The sequence below is a fragment of the Girardinichthys multiradiatus genome, chromosome 11 (assembly GCF_021462225.1).
Source record: "Girardinichthys multiradiatus isolate DD_20200921_A chromosome 11, DD_fGirMul_XY1, whole genome shotgun sequence".
NCBI lineage: Eukaryota > Metazoa > Chordata > Actinopteri > Cyprinodontiformes > Goodeidae > Girardinichthys > Girardinichthys multiradiatus.
The window spans coordinates 37,895,635-37,920,773 of NC_061804.1; the positions used below are offsets into that span (position 1 = coordinate 37,895,635).

The 25,139-nt window shown below is 37.8% G+C and overlaps 1 protein-coding gene across 2 annotated transcripts in view; it reads left to right on the forward strand.

Moving 5' to 3' along the window:
- The window catches only part of LOC124876565 (vacuole membrane protein 1-like), a 70,668-nt gene that overhangs the window by 39,267 nt on the left and 6,262 nt on the right, over positions 1–25,139 (forward strand). For both annotated transcript variants that reach the window (XM_047379456.1, XM_047379457.1), the window contains exons 5-6: positions 166–282; positions 4,086–4,147. In XM_047379456.1, the coding sequence (XP_047235412.1) occupies positions 166–282; positions 4,086–4,147 (179 nt within the window). The remainder of the gene's footprint in view (positions 1–165; positions 283–4,085; positions 4,148–25,139) is intronic.

Consider the following 25,139-nt stretch of genomic DNA (forward strand, 5'->3'; position numbering starts at 1 on the left):
GTCCTATTAGCAAAATTACATATCTTCTGTTTTATTCAGTGGGACATAAAAATGAAGCAAAATTAGCAAACTAACTTAACAGAAATACTTAATGTTCTTCATATTTTTTATTTCTTGTGGAGAACGGACACAAGCGGTCTAAAGTCACACCTTCCTCTCCCTCAGATTCCCAACCCGTTGTTTGACCTGGCAGGATTTACATGTTTACATTTTTTGGTCCCCTTCTGGACTTTTTTTGGTGCAACGCTGATTGGAAAGGCTGTGATCAAAATGCATATTCAGGTGAGCTTTTTTAAATTTACAATAAATTTGTCCCTTCCTCCTGTAACTCCTCTAAAAGAAATGTCTGTAAGTCTGCTTTCAGAATATTTTCTTTCTTCTGTTTTTCATGCAGTTGAAAATTGAATTTAAATACATATGCAGTCATGCAGTCGTAACCGAGTGCTGTGTTATGCAATGACTCACTGTCAGGCTCAGCATCTCTGCACTGTAGCAGATGCTCGCAGGGAAGCCATTTTGTGCAGCAGAAGCAGGGGAGTCAACCATTTTGTGACTGCAGCAGCAGCCCCTGTGTACTGTACAACAGACTGAGAACTCCCAGGAAAGTTTCCTAAAGCTTGACTAAGAAAGTACAGTTGGGAATTTTGGCATTACTAATGATTCATCTAATCCTGGAAAATCCTCAATTTGCGTCCAGGAATTTGCAGTATGTCTGTGATTAGGGTCAGGAGCTTAGCGTTTTGTGTTCTAAGCAGATTCGGGAATGTGCCTGTGGTGATGCACATGAGGGGTTAAAAGCAAGCACTCAGCGTTGTCCAGCACCAAATTCTACTTTAAAAAATTAGCAAATTTGCAAAGAGCAGACATTATCTGTCTGAGGGAGGTGATGGAGAATGAGAAGGAGAGAGGGACAGATGGGGTGAGGGCAAGGCGGGGGAGCAATTGCGTGTGGGACAAGCACAATCACACATACAGGACCAGATTACACCCAGGCTTCCTTTACCCCCCCCTCCCATTTGAGGTGCGTCCCTCTCTGTATTTCAGAAAGAAAGACTTCTCCCCGCTCTCTGGCATGCCTGGGCGCCCAGTCTGACCAGTAGCTGCTTGGTCTAATTTACTTCAAACTCAACTTTTGCTTCCAATGAGGACTGTTCAGTAATTTAGTGTGTGAGCAGAAAACAAAAAAACAAACAAAAAAATAAACTGACAGCAGGCCATTAACTCTCTGTTATTGGCCTAGAGGGAACAAAGGGGGATTTTGAGACCTGGTGTGTGCAAATGTGTGTGTGTGTGTGTGTGTGTGTGTGTGTGTGTGTGTGTGTCTTTCTGTATACTCCAAAACATACGTTTGATTTTTGTACCTGCGGTTCAGGTGTGTCCTGAGGCGTCTCCAAGGATTGAGGGTTTTTTTATCTGCCGCTGCTTCCGTCTTTTGTTTCGCTGAATGCATGCTGCTGAATGGTTTACGTCTCTGGCTTTGTGACACAGCAGGTCACCTGAGGATCAATGGTGATGTCACTGAACGGCACACTTTGGACCCTTGGGACAGGTGATTTTTCCTGAGAACAAAAAATGAGGTGTGGCAGAGCACAGTGCAACTGAAGTAGAAGGAAAAGATGCTACAGTTTCACTGATAATGCTTGTTTTGAATGTGCGTGGTCAGAGCTGCTGAAACATGTTGGGAACTGCTACAAGTGAATTTCACCTGGTTAGATGGATTGTGTGTGTGTGTGACTACTGTGGGTGTGTGTGTGCAGATGTGTGTCAGGGCACTGTGTGTGTCCTTTGTTGACATTATCAGTTAGCAGAATTTAGCGAGTCAAGACAATGTCATCAATTTCCAAGCAGACCAATTCTAGGGATCTTAGTCAGCTTTCCTGCCATCGTGCTGTCTCTTCCTCCCTCCTTTTGTCTTAGATGATGGATCATGTGTCAGTGTTTGTTGGAGCTGCTGGTACAAAAAAAGAGCCAAAATGAGTTCTTTTAATTAAGTGAAATACTGTACTGATGTTGTGCCCGTCCATTTCTACACTGCAACAACAAACAGAATTTAGCCAAAAAACGTCAGGGAATAATTTGGAGGCATTTAATTTGGGGGGATTTGAAGCAGTAGTTTGGTGTAAAAGTAATGTGTACCTTTTGTACTAGGATTTTGCTAGAAAATTATTTAAAAATTTTTTTTATAATTTAACTACTCTAATAAATTAAGGTCGTAGGTCTTTGATTTTGGGTGCAGTGTAATAGCTACAAAACATCTGCACAATCAAGAGATCCTAGCCAACAGGATGACAGCATGCATTAAAAATGTTTCAATCCAGATACATCTTCCTTATTAAGCATTGAAAACTTTAAAAGCTCAGCTTGAACATCTTCAGTTAAATCCTAATCAAAATATTATCACATTACCTTGGTAACTATTGTGCTTGATTAAAAAATATACAATTTTTACAGCTAATATTTAAAATCCCCAAAACGTATAGTGTCAAAAAGCCCACAAATAATAACATGACCAAGTCCTTATTATTTTATTTTTTTGAATGTGTTTGTTCGTATTTATTCTGTTTAACCCACAACCATGCTCAGAGGCTTAACAGTCACACAAAGAGTAGGACAAACATCAAAGTGCCTTGTCACTTGAAATTAAAGTTGCCGCCTGGGCGAACTGGTGCTGAGTGATGCGTAGCGTGATCATGAGTACTGAGCTCATCATACGGACATGGTTACTGTACCACTGTTTATTCCCCTGAATCGTTCTTTATCTTCCCTTATCTCAAATCAGCCATTTTTAATTCTACACATTTGTTTCTCCTTCATTGGGAGTTGTTAATGATCCCTGTTAAACAAACTTCCTCAGTTCGGAGTTGGAGTTAATAAAAATCTTGACTCTTTTCACTTGAAATGTGTTCACTTATAATCAGGGTTGACCTTCAGTGTTTTAAATCGCACACGCGTTGTGAGAAACACAACAGCTCTATTTTAACATATAAGCAGTTTTTAAAGCCTTTGGCCAGTGAACAAATGAGATGACAGCTGATTTAATTATCTGGTCTATCCTGTTTGGGCAACATTGACTTGTCTGATATTGACGTGAGCCATATTTGACCTTTTTTCACAAAATTTAAAAAATGTGAGCGCTGAAAGAGTTGGTTCAAAAACATCAATCATAGAATTTTACAGATAGTGCATCGGTTCAATGAAAAAAAAAATATTGTGGGGGTTCGGGGGGCATGCTAAACATTTTCAAACTATACTTTTACATTTATTGGAAATAACACCAAACAAAAATGTATTGAGCTTGTGCATTAATATAAAAAAATTCTGAATATTCTTTTTTTACTATCATTTCTGTAAATGAGCAAAGACAATAATTCTTGGTTTCTTCATCTCTTATTGTCAGTTTACAAGATGTTATCCCACGGCAGCATGGAGCACAAGTAGCGTGTTTTCCAAGATTAGGTCAGTTAGGGTGTGGATGTTCTAGACCCCCTCAACCTTAAAATGACACCTAGCCTGTACGAGCCAGGATGGCTGCCAGTTGCCTGTTTCTCCCTGCTGTTACAGCGACTAAGCAGCAATCAAGCCAGACAGGAACTGAAGCCCCCTCTGAAGCAGTGAGACATCACCTTTGATTCCTCCACTCCTCTGACTTTGTGTTCCTCCCACACATTCACTCACACCCCCCCCCCCCCCCCACACACACACACACACACACAAACACACACACTCTCTCTCTTGATGTTCTGCTGACAGCCTTTTTCCTGACCTAGTGTGTTGTGTTTGTGACGAGTCACACAATCAGGGCCTTTCATTTCTTACCCTGCATGACCAATTGCCCATCATGTCACCAAAACCACTTTAGGCTTACAAGGCATGGGTTTGGGCATGATGATGTGTCTGACGGTGGTGGTAGAGGAGTGTGTGTGTGTATGTGTGTGTGTGTTTGTGTGTGTGTGTATGTGTGTGTTTGAAAGGGTATTACTGGTTAAACCATGATGCATACACAATGCCTTGTTCAACACCCCAGCAGCGACCTTATGGCTCAGTAACTGACTTGTTCCTTCTCTGTGTGCTTCTTTGTCATACAGAAACTGTTTGTGATCATCACCTTCAGCAAGCACATTGTGGAGCAGATGGTCTCTCTCATTGGGTGAGTAAGTCTGATCTTGTGTGTGCCAGTGTGTATGTGTGTGTGTGTGTGTGTGTGTGTGTGTGTGTGTGTGTGTGTGTGTGTGTGTGTTTGTAGTTCAAACGCATCCAGACAGTTCAGGTGCCCCATGGTTGATCATATGGCATTTAGGTAATCAGTCAGTTGTTTTAGAAACTCTGGCTTCCTGTCCTCTTCTTGGTCATTTACAGACAGAAGTGATTTGGAGTTCACATAGGGACAATGTAAGATTCCATGCGGCTTTATCCTGCTTGAAAGACTGTTGAGATCTTGACACAGGAGTTTTGTCACATTTTATTCCCCTTTTAAGTCCTCCGTCTGCTCAGTTGGATGATTAACGACTTGGATTTTTCCACTGGATGACTATGAGCATGAACATGTTCTGGCTCCTTCACAGGACAGGATAGCCTCTTGTCTATCACCGAAAACACAATCTCTCCTGTATCGCTCACAATACACTGCTCTTGTGCAACATAACATTCACAGATCTTGTAGATCACACAAATCAAATCTAAAGGTGTAGTGAGCATCAGGCATCCAGCTTAGTTATGTTGACTTCGAGCAGCACTTAAAGGAATAGTTTTTTGCTGCAAGGTTTTGTGAAGTTATCTTTAGTTGTAGTTCCCCTGCTTATAGTGGATGTATCACAGTCAGCTTGTCAAAAAGTCAATAGATCCTTGTGGAACTGGAAATGTCCATATCCATGGGATATGTTATATTAGAGGATATTATCCATGTATTCTATCAGAAGAGACTATTCCTACGCCCAAGGAGTCCAGGCCTATTTCTGCTGTTTTTGACTATTTAAAATGTTTGCCTTCATATAAAAATGTACAATATACATGTTTTCTATGATTTTTATCAACACAATTTCCCCTTAATGATCTGATAATACATTTTTCACTTTCACCTACTTCATTACCACAGTCAAAAAACCCACAGGAATCATCAAATTTGAACTACAATGATCCACCATTTATTACAATGATCAATCCCTAAATGACCTGGTTTAAAACTTGAAAAGTAAATATAAGTTATTGAAATGATAATGTGAAGGAAAAAATAATTATAGTGGATCTTGTATTCAAATATTTCCCCTGAAAACCTACATTTTATTTTTTTTAAATCTGGTTGGCTGCACCGCTTCAACACAACTAAATGCACATGTGAAACATAAAATGTCACCTAAGATAATTGCCAGGAAAATCAGTCTATCTATCTCTGTGAAATAAGCTTCAGAGTTTCATTATCTATGGTCAGACAGAAGGGGGAAAGAGGATACAAGTTGACCCTTCTCTGTTTTTTGCCAAGTTGACTATTATTTGTTATGGCCTTCATGTGATCTGATGATTCCAGTGTAATCACACCCATGTTCAGATGTGATGCTGCTTTGGTGAAGTAAGTCAGCTGTTAAAATCCACTGGAATAATTTCCAAACTACTATGATATCTGGAAAAGGACAGAGAGATAACCTCTTCGATGACTTCCAGTGGACTGACAAATCGTTGATGGATTCATGTAAAAATGTAGATTTTTAATATCTGCTTACAAGTTGCTTCCCACATGCATTACAGTTTTCAGTGGGCCAGTTTCACTATCTGTTAGCCTTATGTAGCTCTTCTACAAACCCACTGCAATATGACTTCTTTCTGCCATGGTTATGTAAACTATTACTGATAATAACTTCACAGAACTTCACTTCAACAAATCCAAGTTATTGAAATTAGAGAAACATTTAGTTGGAGTTTGTATCTATTTTTACTTGTAATCATGTAGGCCCAGATGAATACCTTGCCAGGGCACTAAAGTTGTCATATTGAACATAACAATTCCATTTATGGATTTAAAGGATCAAGGATGAGTTTTGTTTTAGGAGATCATTTGATGCATACTGATGTAATAAATTTAAAAAACATGATACATTGTGCAGATGCTGGCTTCACTTCCTAAAATAAGGGGTTAAGTGTAAGAGAAGTTGAAACAGATTTAGTGGTTGGTGTATTAGCAGATGGACGCCATGTAAGTCTTTGTAGAGATGACTACCCTGGACACACCTGCTGCTAGCGGGAGTGCCGCTTATTACACACAATCAGTCATTCAAATTCACACACTTTTGCAGTCTTACAGCTTCTCCCTCTTACACACACTTAATCTTATGCACAATTTTGCAGTGTTGAAATAAGTAAAGAAGATTGCATCAGCTCTAATATCTTTTGCCATGTAGCGTTGTTTTTCCAAATTTGGAAAGACCTCAGTCAAAATCAAATTTTATATATATATATGTTTGTGAAATCAGTGTCACATGCTGTTGTGTAAATGAAATAGACAACAGGAGGAAATCTTTGGCGATTAGCAAGACACACTCAATAAAGGAGTGGTTCTGCAGGTGGGGACCACAGACCACTTCTCAGTACCTATGCTTTCTGGCTGATGTTTTGGTCACTTTTGAATGTTGGTGGTGCTTTCATACTCGTGGTAGCATGAGACGGACTCTACAACCCACACAAGTGGCTCAGGTAGTGCAGCTCATCCAGGATGGCACATCAATGTGAGCTGTGGCAAGAAGGTTTGCTGTGTCTGTCAGCGTAGTGTCCAGCGCCTCCAGGCTCTGGACACTACGCTGACAGAGTGTTCCCTTTATTCCCTTTATTTTCTTTAGCAGTGTATATATATATATATATATATATATATATATATATATGTTTATTATATATACACACATAATCATATTCAATGAATTAGAACATTATTGAAAAGTTCATTTACTTTTTAACTCAGTTCACTGGGTGAAACATATACAAATTTACCTGACTGGCAATAAAAACATAACATTTAAGATTAGAATATTATATCAGACTAATAAAAAACCTTTTAATACAGAAATGTGATCTAAATGAAAACGATGTGTTAATAACAGCTTAATGGTTATTATTTTTTAAAGGTACTTTTATTTTGACAAACACGCCTCATTAGAACACATTTTCTAATTTATTCAACATGACTGGACATATCTATGTTGTTTATTTTTGGGGGGAGAAGTAGTGCTTTTGTCAACCTATACTTGCACAATATTTGGTCTTTATGATCACTAAAAATGAATTCACCCAAACCTAAGAGGAGAAGGTATTAGATAGATAGTGTGTGCTGTGAAGGAACTGTACTCTCCGGCAGTCACTGTTCAATGAGCTGCACACTCTGGGCAGCAGATGATTGGTTATTGACAGGTTTCATTCTGACTCATGGCTTGCCTCTTCTGTGTTGGAACTTTCCCCCTTTTACAACTTGTCAACCGTTATCTTCCTTCTCTGCAAATGTCTTTCCGCCTTCACCTCTGGTTCTCTGTGTGGCACTCTCGCTTTCAGTCACAATTCACCTTATGAATGAGTGACAGCCTCACCGCTTGATACCTTTTCGTACCGGCATACCGCAGCCATAGCTGTAAAGATGTATCTGAGGAAAAAGCAACAGAAATACAGACATCTGCGCTGGAGCCCTTCTACTCGTGCACATGAAGCGTGCAAATTCTTGTATCCTCTTCTGTTCACACCTCAGCCACAGATGGGTTTAATGTTTTACCCATCATTGTTTAGTTTTAGAAATAAATGTGAGGACACAGCAGGTTCTTCAAACATTTGGCTGTGATAAAATCACAATAAAACTCCTTTTTGATTTTTTGTTTTGCTTTTAGACACCTAAAATTCAGCAATAAATTAATGTCTCTGAAAAAAGTCCAATGAACCTTTTTAGAAATTGATAAATTGTTACATAAAACATTTTCCTAGAAGGAAATTTTGTGTGGCTCTTTTTTTACTTTGTTTGCTGGCTTTAGGTTCCATCCACTCAGTCAGAGAGGATGGTGTTTGTGTTTGTGAATTCCTGAAGTCGCCTTTGGACTCTGGTTCTGCTGATCTTACATGACATGATGCAATACTACACTTCGAAAATAAAATTCCTCCTTGTCTCTTTGCCTTTTAAGTGAACTTACTGGCACATGACACACACACACACACACACACACACACACACACACACACACACACTCACACACACACACAGAACACGCAGTTCAAGGTTGTAAATTCTGATATTGTTAGACACCACTGGGGTGAAAAATGATTTCAACGATTTTTAGCTGAAATCATTCTGAACAGGGTACAATTATTCTCTGGACTTTTTTGATTTATACATTTTTTGATTAAATGTTCTTTGAATTGTATTCTACTCAAGACTGTTTCAGGCTTCTTTGTGGGTTTTAGTATTCATGAGAATTTTGCTGAATAAAACCTTTTATGTGATTTTCCTCAAGCTGAGGGTTTTCAGTAATTCCAATGAACCTTTTTAGAATTGTTACTTAAAATATTTTCCTCTGAAAAAAATTTTGTGTGACTCTTTAATTTTGTTTGCTGGCTTTGGGTTTTGCAGAGGGTGGTTTTGTGTTTGTGAATTCCTGAAGTCGCCTAATTCTGTCTTTATTTTGTCATATTTTTCTTCTTTTGATTACTTTTGACTGTTTGGAATTGCCTGATTTGATTGGTAGTAGTTTCCTTTACCTAAATTTGAACATAAAAGGCTGATAAAATCAACTGTCCAAAGATAAAGGTAGATTACGTATGCAGGAATATCAGCAAAGTTTTTTCATTTTTTTAGTTTATAGTTGTGAAAATGTTGCCAAGAATTATACCGTCTATTCGCTTCAATTTATTTTGGCAACACACAATATCTGTAAACCGTTCTTCGTGCTAGTAATGACTTAGTTCCATCTATAATTATTTTAGATCATTTGAATTGTCTGTCAGTAGTAAACAGTTTTAAATTTTCCTTGTCTTTTCAATCTCATTCAGAATGTTTAGATTTGCTGCAAAAACTAAAATAAATATATTTATTTTATTCATTGCCTTTCTCGAGGAACATCTGATTTTTTTTAAAGTCAAGAACATTGCTTTTTCTCATTACTCTTATAAATGTCAGGGTTTGGACTCTGTTTGTGTTTAGTTACTTTTTATCTAAGATGTTTATATTTTGTATTTTGGTAGTCGTGGTTATTTTGGTTACTTCCTCTTACTCCTGATTGTTTATTTCCTCCTAGTGTTTGTTTTCTCCCTCCTCGTTCGTAGCTCCTTTAGTTATTGTTGTTTTTCTTATGACTTAGTATGGTTTTCTCTTTGTTGTCATTGTTGCTATTATTATTATGATTATTATTGTGCTCTGTTTTCCTTGGGTTGTTTAGTTTAGTTTCCCATCTAGTATCTCTGTGTTTTATTTATGGTTAGGTAATTGTTCTCCCCCTTGCACTCTTCTGCTTATTAGTTATTCTACTTATTATTTACTCTTCTTCAGTTATTTTGTATTTGGTCTGTGTTTCCTAGTCCTCCCAGTCTGGTTCTCTAGTTTATCTTATTTCTCCAGTCCCTCCTGAGAGGTTAGTTTAGTAATGTTTACATTTTGTTTATAATTATTCTAGCCCCCAGGTTCTCTGCCTTTTTCCATTCCGTTCAGTCAGTGTGGTTTTAAGTTTCTTTACTCTGTATTCTGGTTTGCTTTATGGGTTCCTTGTTCGTTCTTAGGTTATGGTGTTTCTTATGTTCCCTCTAGTTTCTCGGTTCATGATTATTCTTTACTGTCATGCTTCATTTGGTTATTTTTTTATAGCTTCGTTTTGGTATTGTTTATTGGTCCCTTCGCCATGTTTTAATCTATGTATTAGTTTCACCTGCTCCCTTTGCCTTCCTGCCTTATTGTCACACCTGTTCTTAGTTCCTTGATTACCTGCCTTTGTTCTCGCTCTGTATATTAGTTGGTTTTGTTTTATTGTCCTTTGCTGGTTCCTCCGATCACATTACCTGATTAAGTGCAGTGTTTGCTACGTTCCTGCAGTACAACTCAAGTAAGTTTGGACTGTGACCGTGACAATAGTTAATCTAAAACACAGAAGAAAAGGGGGAAAAAGGTCACATACCTTGACAATTACTCAATTAAATAAACTGTGCTTTTTTCAATTGGTGAATTCTTAGTTCTTTGTAAATACTTTGGAGAGATTTGTGTTTCTCACCATCTCCTCTGACATGCAAGGCTTTTAAAGTTTAGTGTATTAGTGTTTCAACAGTAGCAGGGTGATGATAAAGTAAGGTTGACTTTGAACCTTTACAGAGACACAATAAAACCACCACTGAAATACCTTTTGGGCAGATAACTAAAGCTGATGTCGGTCGGGATGGGGTTTTGGCGTCTGATCCGGCTTGATGACATCCTGGGAATAATGTGCAGATGTGTCCTCTTCAAGACTAGCTGTGTGTGTCCAATTGATGTTTAATTCACGACAAGATTCTGCAAATTATCACTGAAAAAGACAGAAAAATTCAATTTACTGCGCATTTGCAGTGGATAGAAGACACTCATGTTGAAATTCCAGGTGTTAGTAATAAATAAGAAAAGCATGTTAGATTATTTTCTTACTATATGTGTACATTGTCTGTGCTTTTTTGGCACTAGTAACCTTTATTGACAGTTACCAGACAGAAAATGGGCAGGCAGAGTGTCTCACGATCTGGAATTGACCAAGGACAGCTGCATTCAGGACTATAACCTTTGTATATGAGGCACCCACTCAACCGCTACAGCATGCAACTTTATGTGCACATTTAATGTAAAAAAATTTCTTTAAATAAAAAAACAAAAACAATCTTAGGGGAAAAAAAAGAAAAGTACAATAAGCATTTTGCATAATTGTGCACCCTCTCAATATAAAACACCTTTTGAATTCAGAAATCAGTGCTTCTGTATGGATCTATCGGCATGCCACATCTTGACTTGGCAATATTTGCTCGCACTACCTTGCAAAGGTTCTCCAGAAGACACCTCTTATCCACAACAACAAATATTCTGTCAGATACATTTCTGGACTCTGGTTAATCTGTTCCACAACTGGAGTTTTCTTCCGGTGAAGCCATTGTTTTCTTGACCTGGATTTGGAATCACTAGGAGGCTGAAAAATTAATTCCCCCCTTATCATCACCTTTCTAACACACACTTTAGGGTTTGGGGTTAAACCTGACTAGTATTGGGGCTGCATGGTGGCGCAGTTGGTAGCACTGTTGGTCTTTCTGCATGGAGTTTGCATGTTCTCCCCGTGCATGCGTGGGTTCTCACCGGGTACTCCGGCTTCCTCCCACAGTCCAAAGACATGCCTGTTAGGTTAATTGGTCTCTCTAAATTGCCCTTAGGTGTATGAATGAGTGTGTGCATGGTTGTTTGGGTGTTGCCCTGCGATGGACTGACGACCTGTCCAGGGTGCACCTTTCCTCTCGCCCAGGACCCACTATGGAATAAGCGGTAGAAAATGACTGACTGACCTGACTAGTATTATGAACTGTACATGAAAATGTATCCTCTTTGACAAGAACCCCAGTTCCTTCTGAAGAAACAACGAGACACAAGTTAGCTGCATATGTCTGTTCATCTGTCATTAAAGTGTCATTAATAACATTCAATAATGAATAAATCAGTACATGGAAAGGTCTTGTTAAACAGAACTTAATAAATGGATGTAGGAAATACTAAATAAAGTAAAAATATGCACATAATAAATATATCTTACAATGTTTAAATAATACCCTGTAAATAACAAAACTATAGGGAAAAAAAAGCTTAACAAGAGACATCTTGGGTAGAGGGTTGTATATAAAATGCTTTTTTTTGTTGTTTTACTTAAACACGTGAGAACAGTTCAGGAGATGCTTATGAAATCCATCCGTCCAGAAATGCTTCAGTAGGCTTTTCATGCTTTGCTTCATGTATGCTTTGAGTCACCTTGATGCTTTATATGAAGAAACGTAACCCCACACCATGATGCTTCTACTACAATTAATGGTGGATATCCTTTTGTTCTGAAATGTGGCCTCAAACTTCAGCTTTTTATTTTCTAATTAAACAACTGAGGACATACTGAAGATCTTGTGAAGTTTATATCTCCAAATGCACTTCAGAGAGTTGGCAGTGCCTCACTGCTATGCTTCATGTAGCACAAGAGCAACAGATATATCTTCTTTTTTTTTTTTTTGTCCTAGGCCCCCCAGCCCTCCTTTCTCTTCTTTCAGTTTAAACTTTGTTAGCCAGAAAATTGAAGATATAAAGCACAACAGACTTAAAATCACCCTCTGCATGCAGTATTGAATCAGAGAGCTTTCCTGTGTTTGGCATGTCATTTCCTCATTTGATCTGGAGCTAGACGCTGTGTTAAGGCTGAACTGCTCAGTCTTATTTGTGCTAGTTCTTCAGCCTTTAATATGAGAAAAGCTGCAGTGATGAGGGCCATCGGAGAGCTATGGTGATGTTTGTGATTCATAAACTGCAGGATTCAGACGTGTTTATATCAACTAACTGGTGGAGGGACTGACTTCAGTTTCTAAGAATGTTGCTGGAAAAAGTGTTTGTCTATGTTTATGAAAAAATGTGAAACTAATCAAAACAATAGTTTTATCTTCTAGCTTCTTACCTTCTCGATAACCCTCTCTTTAATCCATCATCTTGATTGAGTCAGGCCATCTCCACATCTTGCACAGAGGTTGATAAATCTTTCAGTCATGTGTCATGGGAGGGAGTATCTCTGCCATACTCAGGTGGTGAAAGCCATTGAAATGCAGAAAGGAAGAATTCAAGCCTCAAAAGCTTATACAGTGGAGACAGAAGTGTTGAGTCAGAGGGTGGGAAACCAGCACGTCTACATGAGAATGCATCTATTTCCACGCGAGTCCATCTCCAAGGCAGGATTCCATTACCAGTACAATGGGCTCCCAGGTTGCTGTTCCTGCTGCACGAGGTGGTCAGCTTCTGGAGCTCACAGCGGGTCGTCCTGCTCAGGAGGGGGCCTGTGGAGAATCTCAGGTCAGGACAGGACACCTGGTGCTAGGTGAACTATCATACCAGAGGTGGGACCAGTAATAAGTCACTAATTTTTGCACAGAACTTCTCAAATAAAATCCAAGTCCAAGAGTTTAAGTCTCAGCAATTCCCACTAAATATTATATATTAAACTTAATTTGTTGTTTTTTAAATCTATCTATCTATCTTAAAACTGTCATTCCCATCTTTAGTAGAGGCTTAATTTAGTTCCTAACCACTTAACCCTCAGAAGATCCTAACAAAATTAGCATCCTGAAGCCTGAGGCCTTCCTAAGCACTTAAAAACTGATTGGTCTAAAATACACTAAAATAATTATTTTAAGTATTTTTTCAATTAATCATGTAATCTAACTGTCTGCTTTTCTTACAAACTATATCATAGAAGTACATTTTAACCAGCAACTATTCATAATCCTCGCAGTTTTAGATTTTGAAATATTTTTATTGAAACCCAGGAAATGAGACATATCTATTATAATTTAGTCTATTTGAAAATGGCAAGCTGTAACATATTTATAGTGTTTTCAAAGGGCAGTGGAAAAGCATTTGATGATTTATCTTTGGTGTTGAGGTCCAAGTCTTTTTTTTTTTTTTGGATGGAAGGTCTCTTGCAATGACTCAAATCTCTCTATCCAATTCAAGTCAGATCTGTAGCTGGATTAATGAAAACACCTAATATTAATTCCAGCCAGAAGAAACACGTTAATAAATTTAAAGGCTGCCTTGAAATCTAAATCTTACTGGGGTCAGTGTGTAAAGTTATACAATTATTGTGTTAACTAATGTTTAACATAAAAAAATAAAATAAAGCACTTTTATTTGTCTGTGTTTAGAAATACAATATTTAGCATATTTGGGATGTTATAATGGTCAGACTGAACTGTAAAAGGAACAAAAGCAGGTCTCGTTTCAATCATGAATACAACCCAAAAGGGAAAAGATCTGTTTCTGTTGATACTCTTTATTTGAAATGTAATAAATGAAAAGTTTCCATGTAACAGGCATATAAATTATATAAATATTATTTACTGTATGTATTATATCTGAGTTTGTCTAATTTAAAAAGTATCAACATTATCTACATAGTTTAATGTCTCTAAACCAGGCAGGACAGCAGAACTGCTTTGGTTGGCTGCATAAAGCCATTAATTCACACAGACACAGTATTAGTCAGTCAGACATGGGCCCAAATTCTAGTCTAAAATGTTATCCATTAATTTAGAGGAAAACGAAGTAGAGCTAGAGTGCATGCAGCATATAAAAAACCAGGTTTCATATTTTATGTCAGCACATAGCTTGAGATGTTCATGCATGGCGCCGTATTTAATGGCCTAGCTTGAAGTACTCCCTTTATTTACAACCCCTTCGGTCTTTGAAAACTTTGAAAAACTATTGTAACCTAAAAGCTAAAGCCAATATGTCACTAAAGCCAATATTTATCCACTATTATTGTTCCGAAAGTACAGCTTGGATAAAGCTGACCAATGCATGACACCGTACCCAATGACATATGCAGCGCGCACACCAACAGGACACCTACAGACTGCAGCCAGGGGGCTTCTCCAACACAGAGGTGCAGGGAAAAAACTGAGTTCTGTTGAACAGTTTAGGAAGCCTAAAAAGTAAGTGCAGAAAAATTATGCATTGAAAAAGTATACTAATGTTGAGTATTATTTTAACCATCGTCATCAAGGCGGATGATTATTCACGACAGCACACGTGTTTTTCTGTACCTGATGCAGATTAACGCAGGAGAAAATAAATGTTTTTCCTTTCTGCTTTTTCTTTTTAATGTAGGCCACATCACAGAAACATGAAAAAAACGTGAAAATGATTCATTTTCAATGAATAACAAAAGCTGAAGTCTCTCAGTCCCACACCTGTTTCGTCTGATCTTGAAGAGTTAATATGACATAAAGTGATAGTGATATATGGTTGCAAAATGTTTTTAATAAAGAGTTCATGTAGGTGATTTCAGTCATCTTCTGTGTGACTTTTTCTTATAAAGGGAACATTACCTCTTTCAGGTTTTCTCTTGAATTTAGAGGGGAACTGTTTAGACTGTTGAGACGTAGGTGTAGACTGTTTGATTTAGAAGATGAACTGAATCATAGTGGCGTTTTTACACAACGTACAATTTAAATATTAGGTCAAAGGCCAAAGTTGGAGGAAGGTAATGAGTGAAACAGTTAAACTTATGTTGCAGGTTGCGTTTTTAAAACCGCCAACTAGAAAATGATTACACTCATTGTTCAAACAAGTCTGCGCTTCTTAAACTAGGTTTTATTAGGACTCCCGAGATTTAAATGAAAAGGTCCATTTAGATTTGTTAGTTGTTTTAAACGTTAACGCATACTTTAAGGCGCTCCCATTGTCTTTGACTGTCACAGTTTGATTTGATTTCCTTTAAACTTGTTAACCTTGTCTTCCTTTTATAAACACTGTATGTACACATATTTACCAGAAAGAAAAAAACATTTTTTTTTATTTTCCCTATTTTAAGTGCCAAAAAGTTAGAAAAAATAAATTCAAAGTTGTGTTTTTATTTTGTTTTCAAATAAAACAATATTCAGAGGTTAGATGAGTTTAAAGTAACAGTAAAAACTAAGACAATAATTTTAAATCATACATGTAGAAAAGGTTTGCAGATAATTTTATCTTTCTTTAACTTACTGTTTCTTTCCAGTTTCCTATTATGTTAATGTAAAAATGTAAAGGTGGAGAACTGAAACTACTTAGGGCTATGCAAATCACACTGTTCTGGGTATTCACACTGGTTCTATTATTTCTGTTCACTTACTGAACTGGTGGTGTGTAAGGGGAGAAAGAAAACGTCTGTTACAGCTAATTTCCACTGACATATTCACCCATCTTGAGCACACACAGTCACTCAAGCACACACACACAATTTTACCTCATATAGAAACAAGGTTTATATAGTTTCAAGGTGAATGTATGTCTGTCTTCACTGGAAGCAACTAAGAGATCAGAAAATCACCTACCAAGAAGGGATTTTTTATCTGCTTTCTCTCTTTCCCCACATTAATCTGTGGCAATTTGTTTACTTGTTCAATGAGTTTCTTTTATAAAATAAAAAATTTAAGAACCGAAATTTTCAATTTGGTTACTTCGCTCAAAAACATGAATGACCTGAAAGTGATGGAAGGATGATTCACTTTGGCCGTTTCCAAACATTTCCTCTCCTGTTTTCATGAGCAAAGCCTTCCTGCTAACCTGATCTGCAAGAGGGGAGAATTTTGTCACTGAGAAGCGTCCTCATAAAGATAGCATTGATCAGTGCTTCCACTGCCTCCCATACTAACCTAAACACCTCCAATAAGATGATGTACAGGACAGTCAGTCTTGGATGGCCTTGACGGGCTGAAACAGACTGTTTATTTGCCATCATTACGTTTAATGCAGGACTCAGCAGGGGTGCCCATTTTCTCATCTTATCCAATTCAGCTCCGACTACCATAGAACTCTGACAAACGCAGAGAGGCAGTGAGAGGTTAACATGTGGGCTAAAAGGTCTTACTGCAGTCATTAAAGATGGTTATCGCATGGTATTTTTTTCTCTAACATATCTATTCTGACAATAAAAACACAACTTGGTGATGAAATGTTTATTTTTGCTGCAGGATCTCACGAAATACTTTTTTTATAAGCGCACCAAAGTAAAAAACCCTTGCTAACTGTGCTTTGGAGTGATGACATCACAAGAGGCACAACAATCAAGAAGGGCAGCAGGAATTAGTAAATTGGTGGACAAGTAACATATAACAGACCTTACCATAGATTCATTACCAGTCTACGCTGGTCAGCAGCCTACATGTATTTTATTGCTGTCATGTTATCCTAGAATCCATGCAGTGTTGTCACTCAAGCAGGGAATTTTATTAAAAACTTAAAGGAGGAGGAAAATAATGCAATGAACAGATCAGTTGCCTTGTGCCTTATGTGATGTCACTAGAGGAGCATATGCATTGAAGCTTGATTTTCGGGGGATAGATTTTATCTATCTTAAAAGCTATTTTTTTCAGCAAAAAAAGCAAAACCATAGGTGACAAACTATATGTAAACTCTTTATTCTTGGATCATTGAAATTATTTTATCAGGGTCACTTTTATATAAGTCAGTTGTTAGCAAACACGCCACCATCAAGCATTCAAATGTTATTCAGTGAAAAGGAGAGGCCTTACAGTCTGAATGGCATGAGAGATTTTGAAGTGTGAAGAGTGAGGATGAATAGGAGCAGAGTTTTGTGGTTTCTGCAGTCAAACTTTGAAATGGATTAAACTGGGACCCCAAGCAATATCCAAGCATGCATAATGTACAATTAAATCCGAGCTCATAAATGGGTGTGCTTTCTCATGTTTTGCAGTTAACTGGAACAAAGGCTAAGTCATAATCAAAGATACTCTGGTGGGTTGGTTTTCTCTATAGTTAACAATAGGATTCTATTAAAGAACGTTTTCAAATATATATTTTAATATTTTAATCACCTAGAGACCTCATTAAGTTTAGACATGAGTGTCCTCTAGTTCAAGGGTGAATTTCAGGCAGCAATCATTTTTGCAAAAAGATGTGAATTTGTTTTGTGTTTGATGAGGAATTTACAGTGCTTTATGACAAAGTCCCAAAAACAACATTTCCCACATTCCATCCCTGTATGTTAAACTCATATGTGTACTTCTGAAACAAACAACTAGGATCAGTGAGACAACTGACTGAGCTTAACAAACACTTTAAGCTAGTCGCCACATGGCTTTACCCGGTTAGTGGAAATCTATTCCACATTAAAGTTATTCAGCTTTTTTTTACGTGTCTTAATTTTAGGTAGCTAATAGTTTGTGATTTTTCAATGCAAAAACAGGATGAAGAAGTCTTCTGACCCATAGAAATTACTATAACCTCAAAGTTTGGAGTGTGGTTCACAAAATGCCCACTGCAGAACGGACTGACAGGTCCTGTGTGTAATGAAACAGAACTGTACAGCAATCTATAGTATGGAGACAACTTAACTCAGTATTCGCTTCAAAATTGTGTATTTAATTTTAATATGTTTTAGTTTCTGCTTCTATTTTTGATGATTGATTTGATGAATTTCCTAGTTGACAACATATTTTATATTTTATTATATTATATTATATTATATTATATTATATTATGCAGACAAAATTATAGTTTAGCTTGAAGGGAGTGGAATTTAAACACTTTTTCGAACATGTAAAACAATTAAATATACATGTTGTCCTTCAATTTGATTTTACTTTCTGCTACTTGGTACAAAATATAAATGTTGTCATTTTCTGATTGGACATATTCATACTAAACTAAGCTAAAGAAAAATATAACAACATTTATGCTGTGTTTATTCTGAAACATTAATATAGCTGTAGTAATATGTTACACTATTTTAGCAGCAGTGAGACTATTTTTTGATTTTCTGTTGAAAGCAGTAAGATTTTTCAGTTTAATATTCACGAAGCAGTGAATTTACAGTATTTGTACTGAAGATTATATTACAGTGAGAATGTCATTCTAGCCCATGTCTATCCTGGTATCCCGTTTTGTTTTTACATTGCACACACATGCTGCTCCCTCATCAGATTATTCCTGCTAATGTTCACACCAAGTCTCCAGAAAATGATAAGCGGATGACAAATGACCTACATGTCGTTTTTAGGCAACAGTATGACACTGATTCTTTTTTAGAATGGCTAATTTGTCAGGGGGAACACAGCGTGACCTCAAACTCTTAATAAGCAGCGTCCAACTGAAGTGTGTTGTTTCCCAAATCCCAAGAATCCTGAAACATGTGCTGTCACCAGTTGCTGCGATGCTGTGTGCTCTCTGGGAGACGAGTCACCCCAGACAGGACCTGACTCAGAGGGCAGCTGGGCAGACATGCAGGCCCCACTCGCTCCCAGCTTTGTATCAATCACACCTCGTTGAAAATAGTCACATTGTTCCCCATCAGCATCTTTACTTAAGTGTGAGCTGTATTGTTAAGATGGGAAAAATAGGCCCCAGTCTGAAAACTTACACAGAAACCTCTCACTAATGTTCTGGATACTATAACAGAAGGTGTAGGCATGTGTCTGAATATTATTAACCCTTTAACCACATTCTAAAAAATTATTTAATTAAAATTTTGCTGTATTTTTTTTATCTGGTCTGTGTTGCTTCAATACATTGAGACATAGTAATATACACCAACACCCAGACACCAAGTACTTTCACTTTGCACTTGCTGACTTTCTAACCACAACGCCTGCAGCACATAAATGGTGACATAAGCCTACACCTTTACTGTACATTAAACAGATATGAAAGGGAAATCAGCAGATGTCCATGTTCACATATTTTACCTGAGATTAGTTATGTGTCACAGTAACTGTTTTTACTAAATAAGGGATATCTAATCTGTATACCTGTCTGTTGATTGTGTTGTTGTCTGGTGAAGCTCTGACACAAGGCAGCTGGAGTGTTTTTAGAGCAGAAGATATGGAGCATGTTGTGGCTTTTGGCGGGTACATTGTACTGTAACCTATGTGGTTATATGAGCAGCATACAGCAGTGTATGTTTCATGCCTCATAAGCACAATACAGACCCACGTTTTACTGAAACAGTCATCTCCACAGGTTCAAGTTTGTGCTCAGTGCTAAATATGTGATATACTGTAGGTACAGTGCCTTGCAAAAATATTCATACCCCTTGCACAGAGGCAGAGGTTTAAATTCCAACAGGATGACACTAAAAACACAGCCAGAGACAATTAAATTATTTCATTCAAATCATAGCTACTGTAAGTGTCAGACTGGCTCACTCAAAGTTCAGACCTGAATACAACAGAAAATCTGTAGCAAGACCTGTACATTCCTGTTCACAGATGTTTGATCTGATTGAGCTTGAGCCATATGCAAAGATGAAACATTTCACATCTAAAAATTTCAGCCACTAGATGTGCAAAGCTGGTAGAGGCATACATAGTAAGGCATGCACATGTAATTGCAGTGAAAGGTGGTTCTACAATGTACCAACTCAAGGGGGGGTACTGCAAATGCATGCCACACTTTTCAGATTTTATTTTGCAAAAAAACATTTTAGAACTATCCTTTCCCTTCTGCTTCCCAATTATGCACTGCTTTACGTTGGTCTAACGCATAAAAGAAAAAACACGTAAATTTTTGTTTGTAACATGAAAATATTTAAACGAGTTAAGCTGTTTATATCCCTTTCCAAAGTGTTGGAACTACAGGTCCTTCTCAATAAATTAGCATATTGTGATAAAGTTTATTATTTTCCATAATGTCATGATGAAAATTTAACATTCATATATTTTAGATTCATTGCACACTAACTGAAATATTTCAGGTCTTTTATTGTCTTAATACGGATGATTTTGGCATACAGCTCATGAAAACCCAAAATTCCTATCTCACAAAATTAGCATATCATTAAAAGGGTCTCTAAGTGAGCTATGAACCTAATCATCTGAATCAACGAGTTAACTCTAAACACCTGCAAAAGATTCCTGAGGCCTTTAAAACTCCCAGCCTGGTTCATCATTCAAAACCCCAATCATGGGTAAGACTGCCGACCTGACTGCTGTCCAGAAGGCCACTATTGACACCCTCAAGCAAGAGGGTAAGACACAGAAAGAAATTTCTGTACGAATAGGCTGTTCCCAGAGTGCTGTATCAAGGCACCTCAGTGGGAAGTCTGTGGGAAGGAAAAAGTGTGGCAGAAAACGCTGCACAACGAGAAGAGGTGACCGGACCCTGAGGAAGATTTTGGAGAAGGGCCGATTCCAGACCTTGGGGGACCTGCGGAAGCAGTGGACTGAGTCTGGAGTAGAAACATCCAGAGCCACCGTGCACAGGTTTGTGCAGGAAATGGGCTACAGGTGCCGCATTCCCCAGACCTGGGCTACAGAGAAGCAGCACTGGACTGTTGCTCAGTGGTCCAAAGTACTTTTTTCGGATGAAAGCAAATTCTGCATGTCATTCAGAAATCAAGGTGCCAGAGTCTGGAGGAAGACTGGGGAGAAAGAAATGCCAAAATGCCAGAAGTCCAGTGTCAAGTACCCACAGTCAGTGATGGTCTGGGGTGCCGTGTCAGCTGCTGGTGTTGGTCCACTGTGTTTTATCAAGGGCAGGGTCAATGCAGCTAGCTATCAGGAGATTTTGGAGCACTTCATGCTTCCATCTGCTGAAAAGCTTTATGGAGATGAAGATTTCATTTTTCAGCACGACCTGGCACCTGCTCACAGTGCCAAAACCACTGGTAAATGGTTTACTGATCATGGTATCACTGTGCTCAATTGGCCTGCCAACTCTCCTGACCTGAACCCCATAGAGAATCTGTGGGATATTGTGAAGAGAACGTTGAGAGACTCAAGACCCAACACTCTGGATGAGCTAAAGGCCGCTATCGAAGCATCCTGGGCCTCCATAAGACCTCAGCAGTGCCACAGGCTGATTGCCTCCATGCCACGCCGCATTGAAGCAGTCATTTCTGCCAAAGGATTCCCGACCAAGTATTGAGTGCATAACTGTACATGATTATTTGAAGGTTGACGTTTTTTGTATTAAAAACACTTTTCTTTTATTGGTCGGATGAAATATGCTAATTTTGTAAGATAGGAATTTTGGGTTTTCATGAGCTGTATGCCAAAATCATCCGTATTAAGACAATAAAAGACCTGAAATATTTCAGTTAGTGTGCAATGAATCTAAAATGTGTGAATGTTAAATTTTCATCATGACATTTTGGAAAATAATGAACTTTATCACAATATGCTAATATTTTGAGAAGGACCTGTATAGAGCAGTTTTCATTTATTCCACCCTGTGACGCTGTGGCTCAGTTAGGACTAATAGAGTTTAAATTTAAATCAAAATACAGTAAGTGTAGGACAAAGGTATCATTATAAAGCCCACAGAGTGAGTGTCCCTTCTAATATAACATCAGGAAAATCAGATATTCTGATTTCTGGCCCGCATGTTACTGCCGTTCACTTGTCTGGATTTGTCTCCAGTCACTTCTGACTCATTGAACAAACTCTTCTCCACTATTTGAAGGGTCCAGGTGTGGCTGCCCATTGACCCAGAAGCTCTCATAGGTGGTAATAGGTGACTTTTTTGAGGTTGTCTTTCTGGGTACCCCCAGAGAATACCATGCATCCATATGTGAGTGTGTGTGCTGGCTGACACAGATGGCTCTAAAGCAAGGATGTGATAAACACTCTGGGCAGGGGGATCTCCATCCAGGAGTAAGCTCCATGTTTTAGAGGTGAAGTCATTGGGAAAAAGCCTGGTCGAATTGGAGAGTGAACAAACACTAACTCACTCAAACACGTAGAGGTATTACCTGCAAGCATTTTCATGTCACTCACAATTTTTCTCTCAGTTTTCTGAACCCCCCCCCCCCCTTAAGGACTCGATTGTTGCAGTTTTCCATCATCTGATCAGATCAGATTGCAGCTGGGTCTGTTTATTCCACAACAAGCTCATAAACAGACATTCAGCGTGAGTTTTTTTTTTTCCACAGAGATGGTGAGAAGGTCAGAGTTTCAGTACCACAGGTCAGAGCACCACCTCACCACCCTGTGTGTGTTCTTCTTGCAGTGTTGGTGCTGTTATGTTAGGTGTGAACTATGGCCCCATGGAGCATTGGGTAACAGTAGTGGTTGCCTAACCCTGTTGTTGTGATGATGTCGTAAGCCGTTGGACCTGGCCAGCGTTTGGCTGTCATGTGAGCCGTTGTTCTCCATCTTCCTCTGCCCAGGACGTCAGGGCATGCATGTGTGTGAGCCTGCGTGTGTCATCCTGTGTTTGTGTGTGTGTGTTGGGATTTCATTAACATGAGGAAAAAGAAATCAGGAACCCTAAAGGTGGCATCTGTCAGAAGGGGGAGATTTGTCAAAGGTTACATCTGACTCAGGCCTGAGGAATTTAGTGTTCACACAACGAACATAGGACATCCAGACATGCTCCATTCTCCATGAACAGAAGCAGGAAATGATAGTTGATTTGAAAAAAAAACGAGATGGCTGAAATGTTGCTCACAAGTTAAACCTTTGGAACAATAATCAAACAACAGGAAGCTGCGATTTGGGGTTTTCCCTCCCTTCTTTGCTTGCTTTGCTGAAGCCTGTCTCCCATCACACATTTTTAGATTATTGAACACATATTTCAAAAAATGTAGCAGCACAAATTTGAAGATTTTTTTAGACAGAACTGAGTTTTTTTTTATCTGTTTTTATCAGAAAAAAAGAGAAAAGCATATGAATGTGTTTGTTATGGGATTTCCCTAGTTTGCTCCATAAACATTTTTTTTAATTCATTGCTTCTTTTTATTTTTATTTTCCATGCCATTGTTTGGTTTAGTTTTTATGTTTTTGCAGATACACAAATCATATGCCTCGGTGTACATGGGCAGAGATTTTCTTCCAAACCCCAACCATTGAAACACACTTACTTTTATTTCTATGACTTGGAGCCTAAAGTCCTACTAAACAGACAGAGCTTTCAAATTTCACTGAATTCATTGATTCATTCAGACAAACACTTTTATAATTGTTGCTGTTGATTTGCAAGTGTTGCGGAGAAGCACTTTGTGAATGCACAGGGATATTTCGGAAACAATTGAAAAGGGCATTGTGTTGGTGGTATTATAGGACGGTGGCAGAGCTTTGGTTTCTCCTGGAATGATGGTATGTTCTGGTTCCCTTTAAATCTCTGTGTGAAAACATATTACAACATCATCTAACGCTATTTCTGCCTTCATTGCAAAATGTGAAAAACATATAAACCTGAGGTCTGAGTTTCTGATTTTTCTATCATGTCACCTTTCAGTTTACAAAGTAGTGTATTCAAATCCCTTTAATGCAGCCTAGCATTTTATGTACAAAAACAGCTTCACTTATTGTGTGTAATTAAATGATAAATAGATGATAAACTACAATTTTTAGTTTTCAGCAACAAGTCGTTAAGCAACTTTTGGCTTTTTACCATTTTATACAAAGCATTAATATTGTATGATTTTGTGAATAAATAAAAAATATATAGTAAATTATCTATAGACTTATCAACAGGTTTTATATATATATATATATATATATATATATATATATATGTTTGTGTGTGTGTGTGTGTGTGTGTGTGTGTGTATACATATTTATTATAATTTTAACCTTTATTTCAGACATCAATTAGTCCATATTATAGAAAACAAACACAAAGCACACACACCAAAAACGTAGTATTATTCTTATTAAATTATGTAGCAAACAAAAATTTTTAGACTCCTTAAAGTAGCCGCACTTTGCTGTGATGACTAAAATATTAACCTTTGGTGTTCTCTCAGTGAACTTTTGGAAAATTCTTTCAAGACTCTTTGGGAAACTATTTCAGGTGACCACCTCATGAAGCTCGTGGAGAGAATGCTAAGAGAGCAAAGCTGTAATCAGAGCAAAGGGTGGCTATTTGGAAGAATCTAAAATATAAAAATGATTAGAGTTATTTCACACCTTTTGTTTACTATATAATTCCATATGTGTTCATCCATAGTTTTGTTGCCTTTGGTTAGAATCTACAACTCAAATAGTCATTAAAATAAAGAGACCCATTAAGTGAGAAAGTATATCTAAAACTCTTGACCGGTAGTGTGTGTGTGTGTGTGTGTGTGTGTGTGTGTGTGTGTGTGTGTGTTTAACCTGTTGATGTATATATTTAACCTGTTAAGTGTTTCACACGTGATTCCACTTGTTGTGGGAAGTTTTACAGTTTTACAATAACATTTACAGTGTCTTTAAATTTCCCTGCTGCTATTATATCTGCTATTCCCCATTCTTTATCTCCAGCCTTCTAAAGAAAGAGAGAGACACACACACACACACACACACACACACACACAAACTAAGTGTTACCTTTCTTAAATGATTAAAAAGTAAACAATTTTTATGAAATCGCTGCAAACAATCAAAGACTTATCATGTGAACCAAACAACAACATGCATCATTTCTTTATACCATTATTTATATATTGTACAGATTCATGAAATAC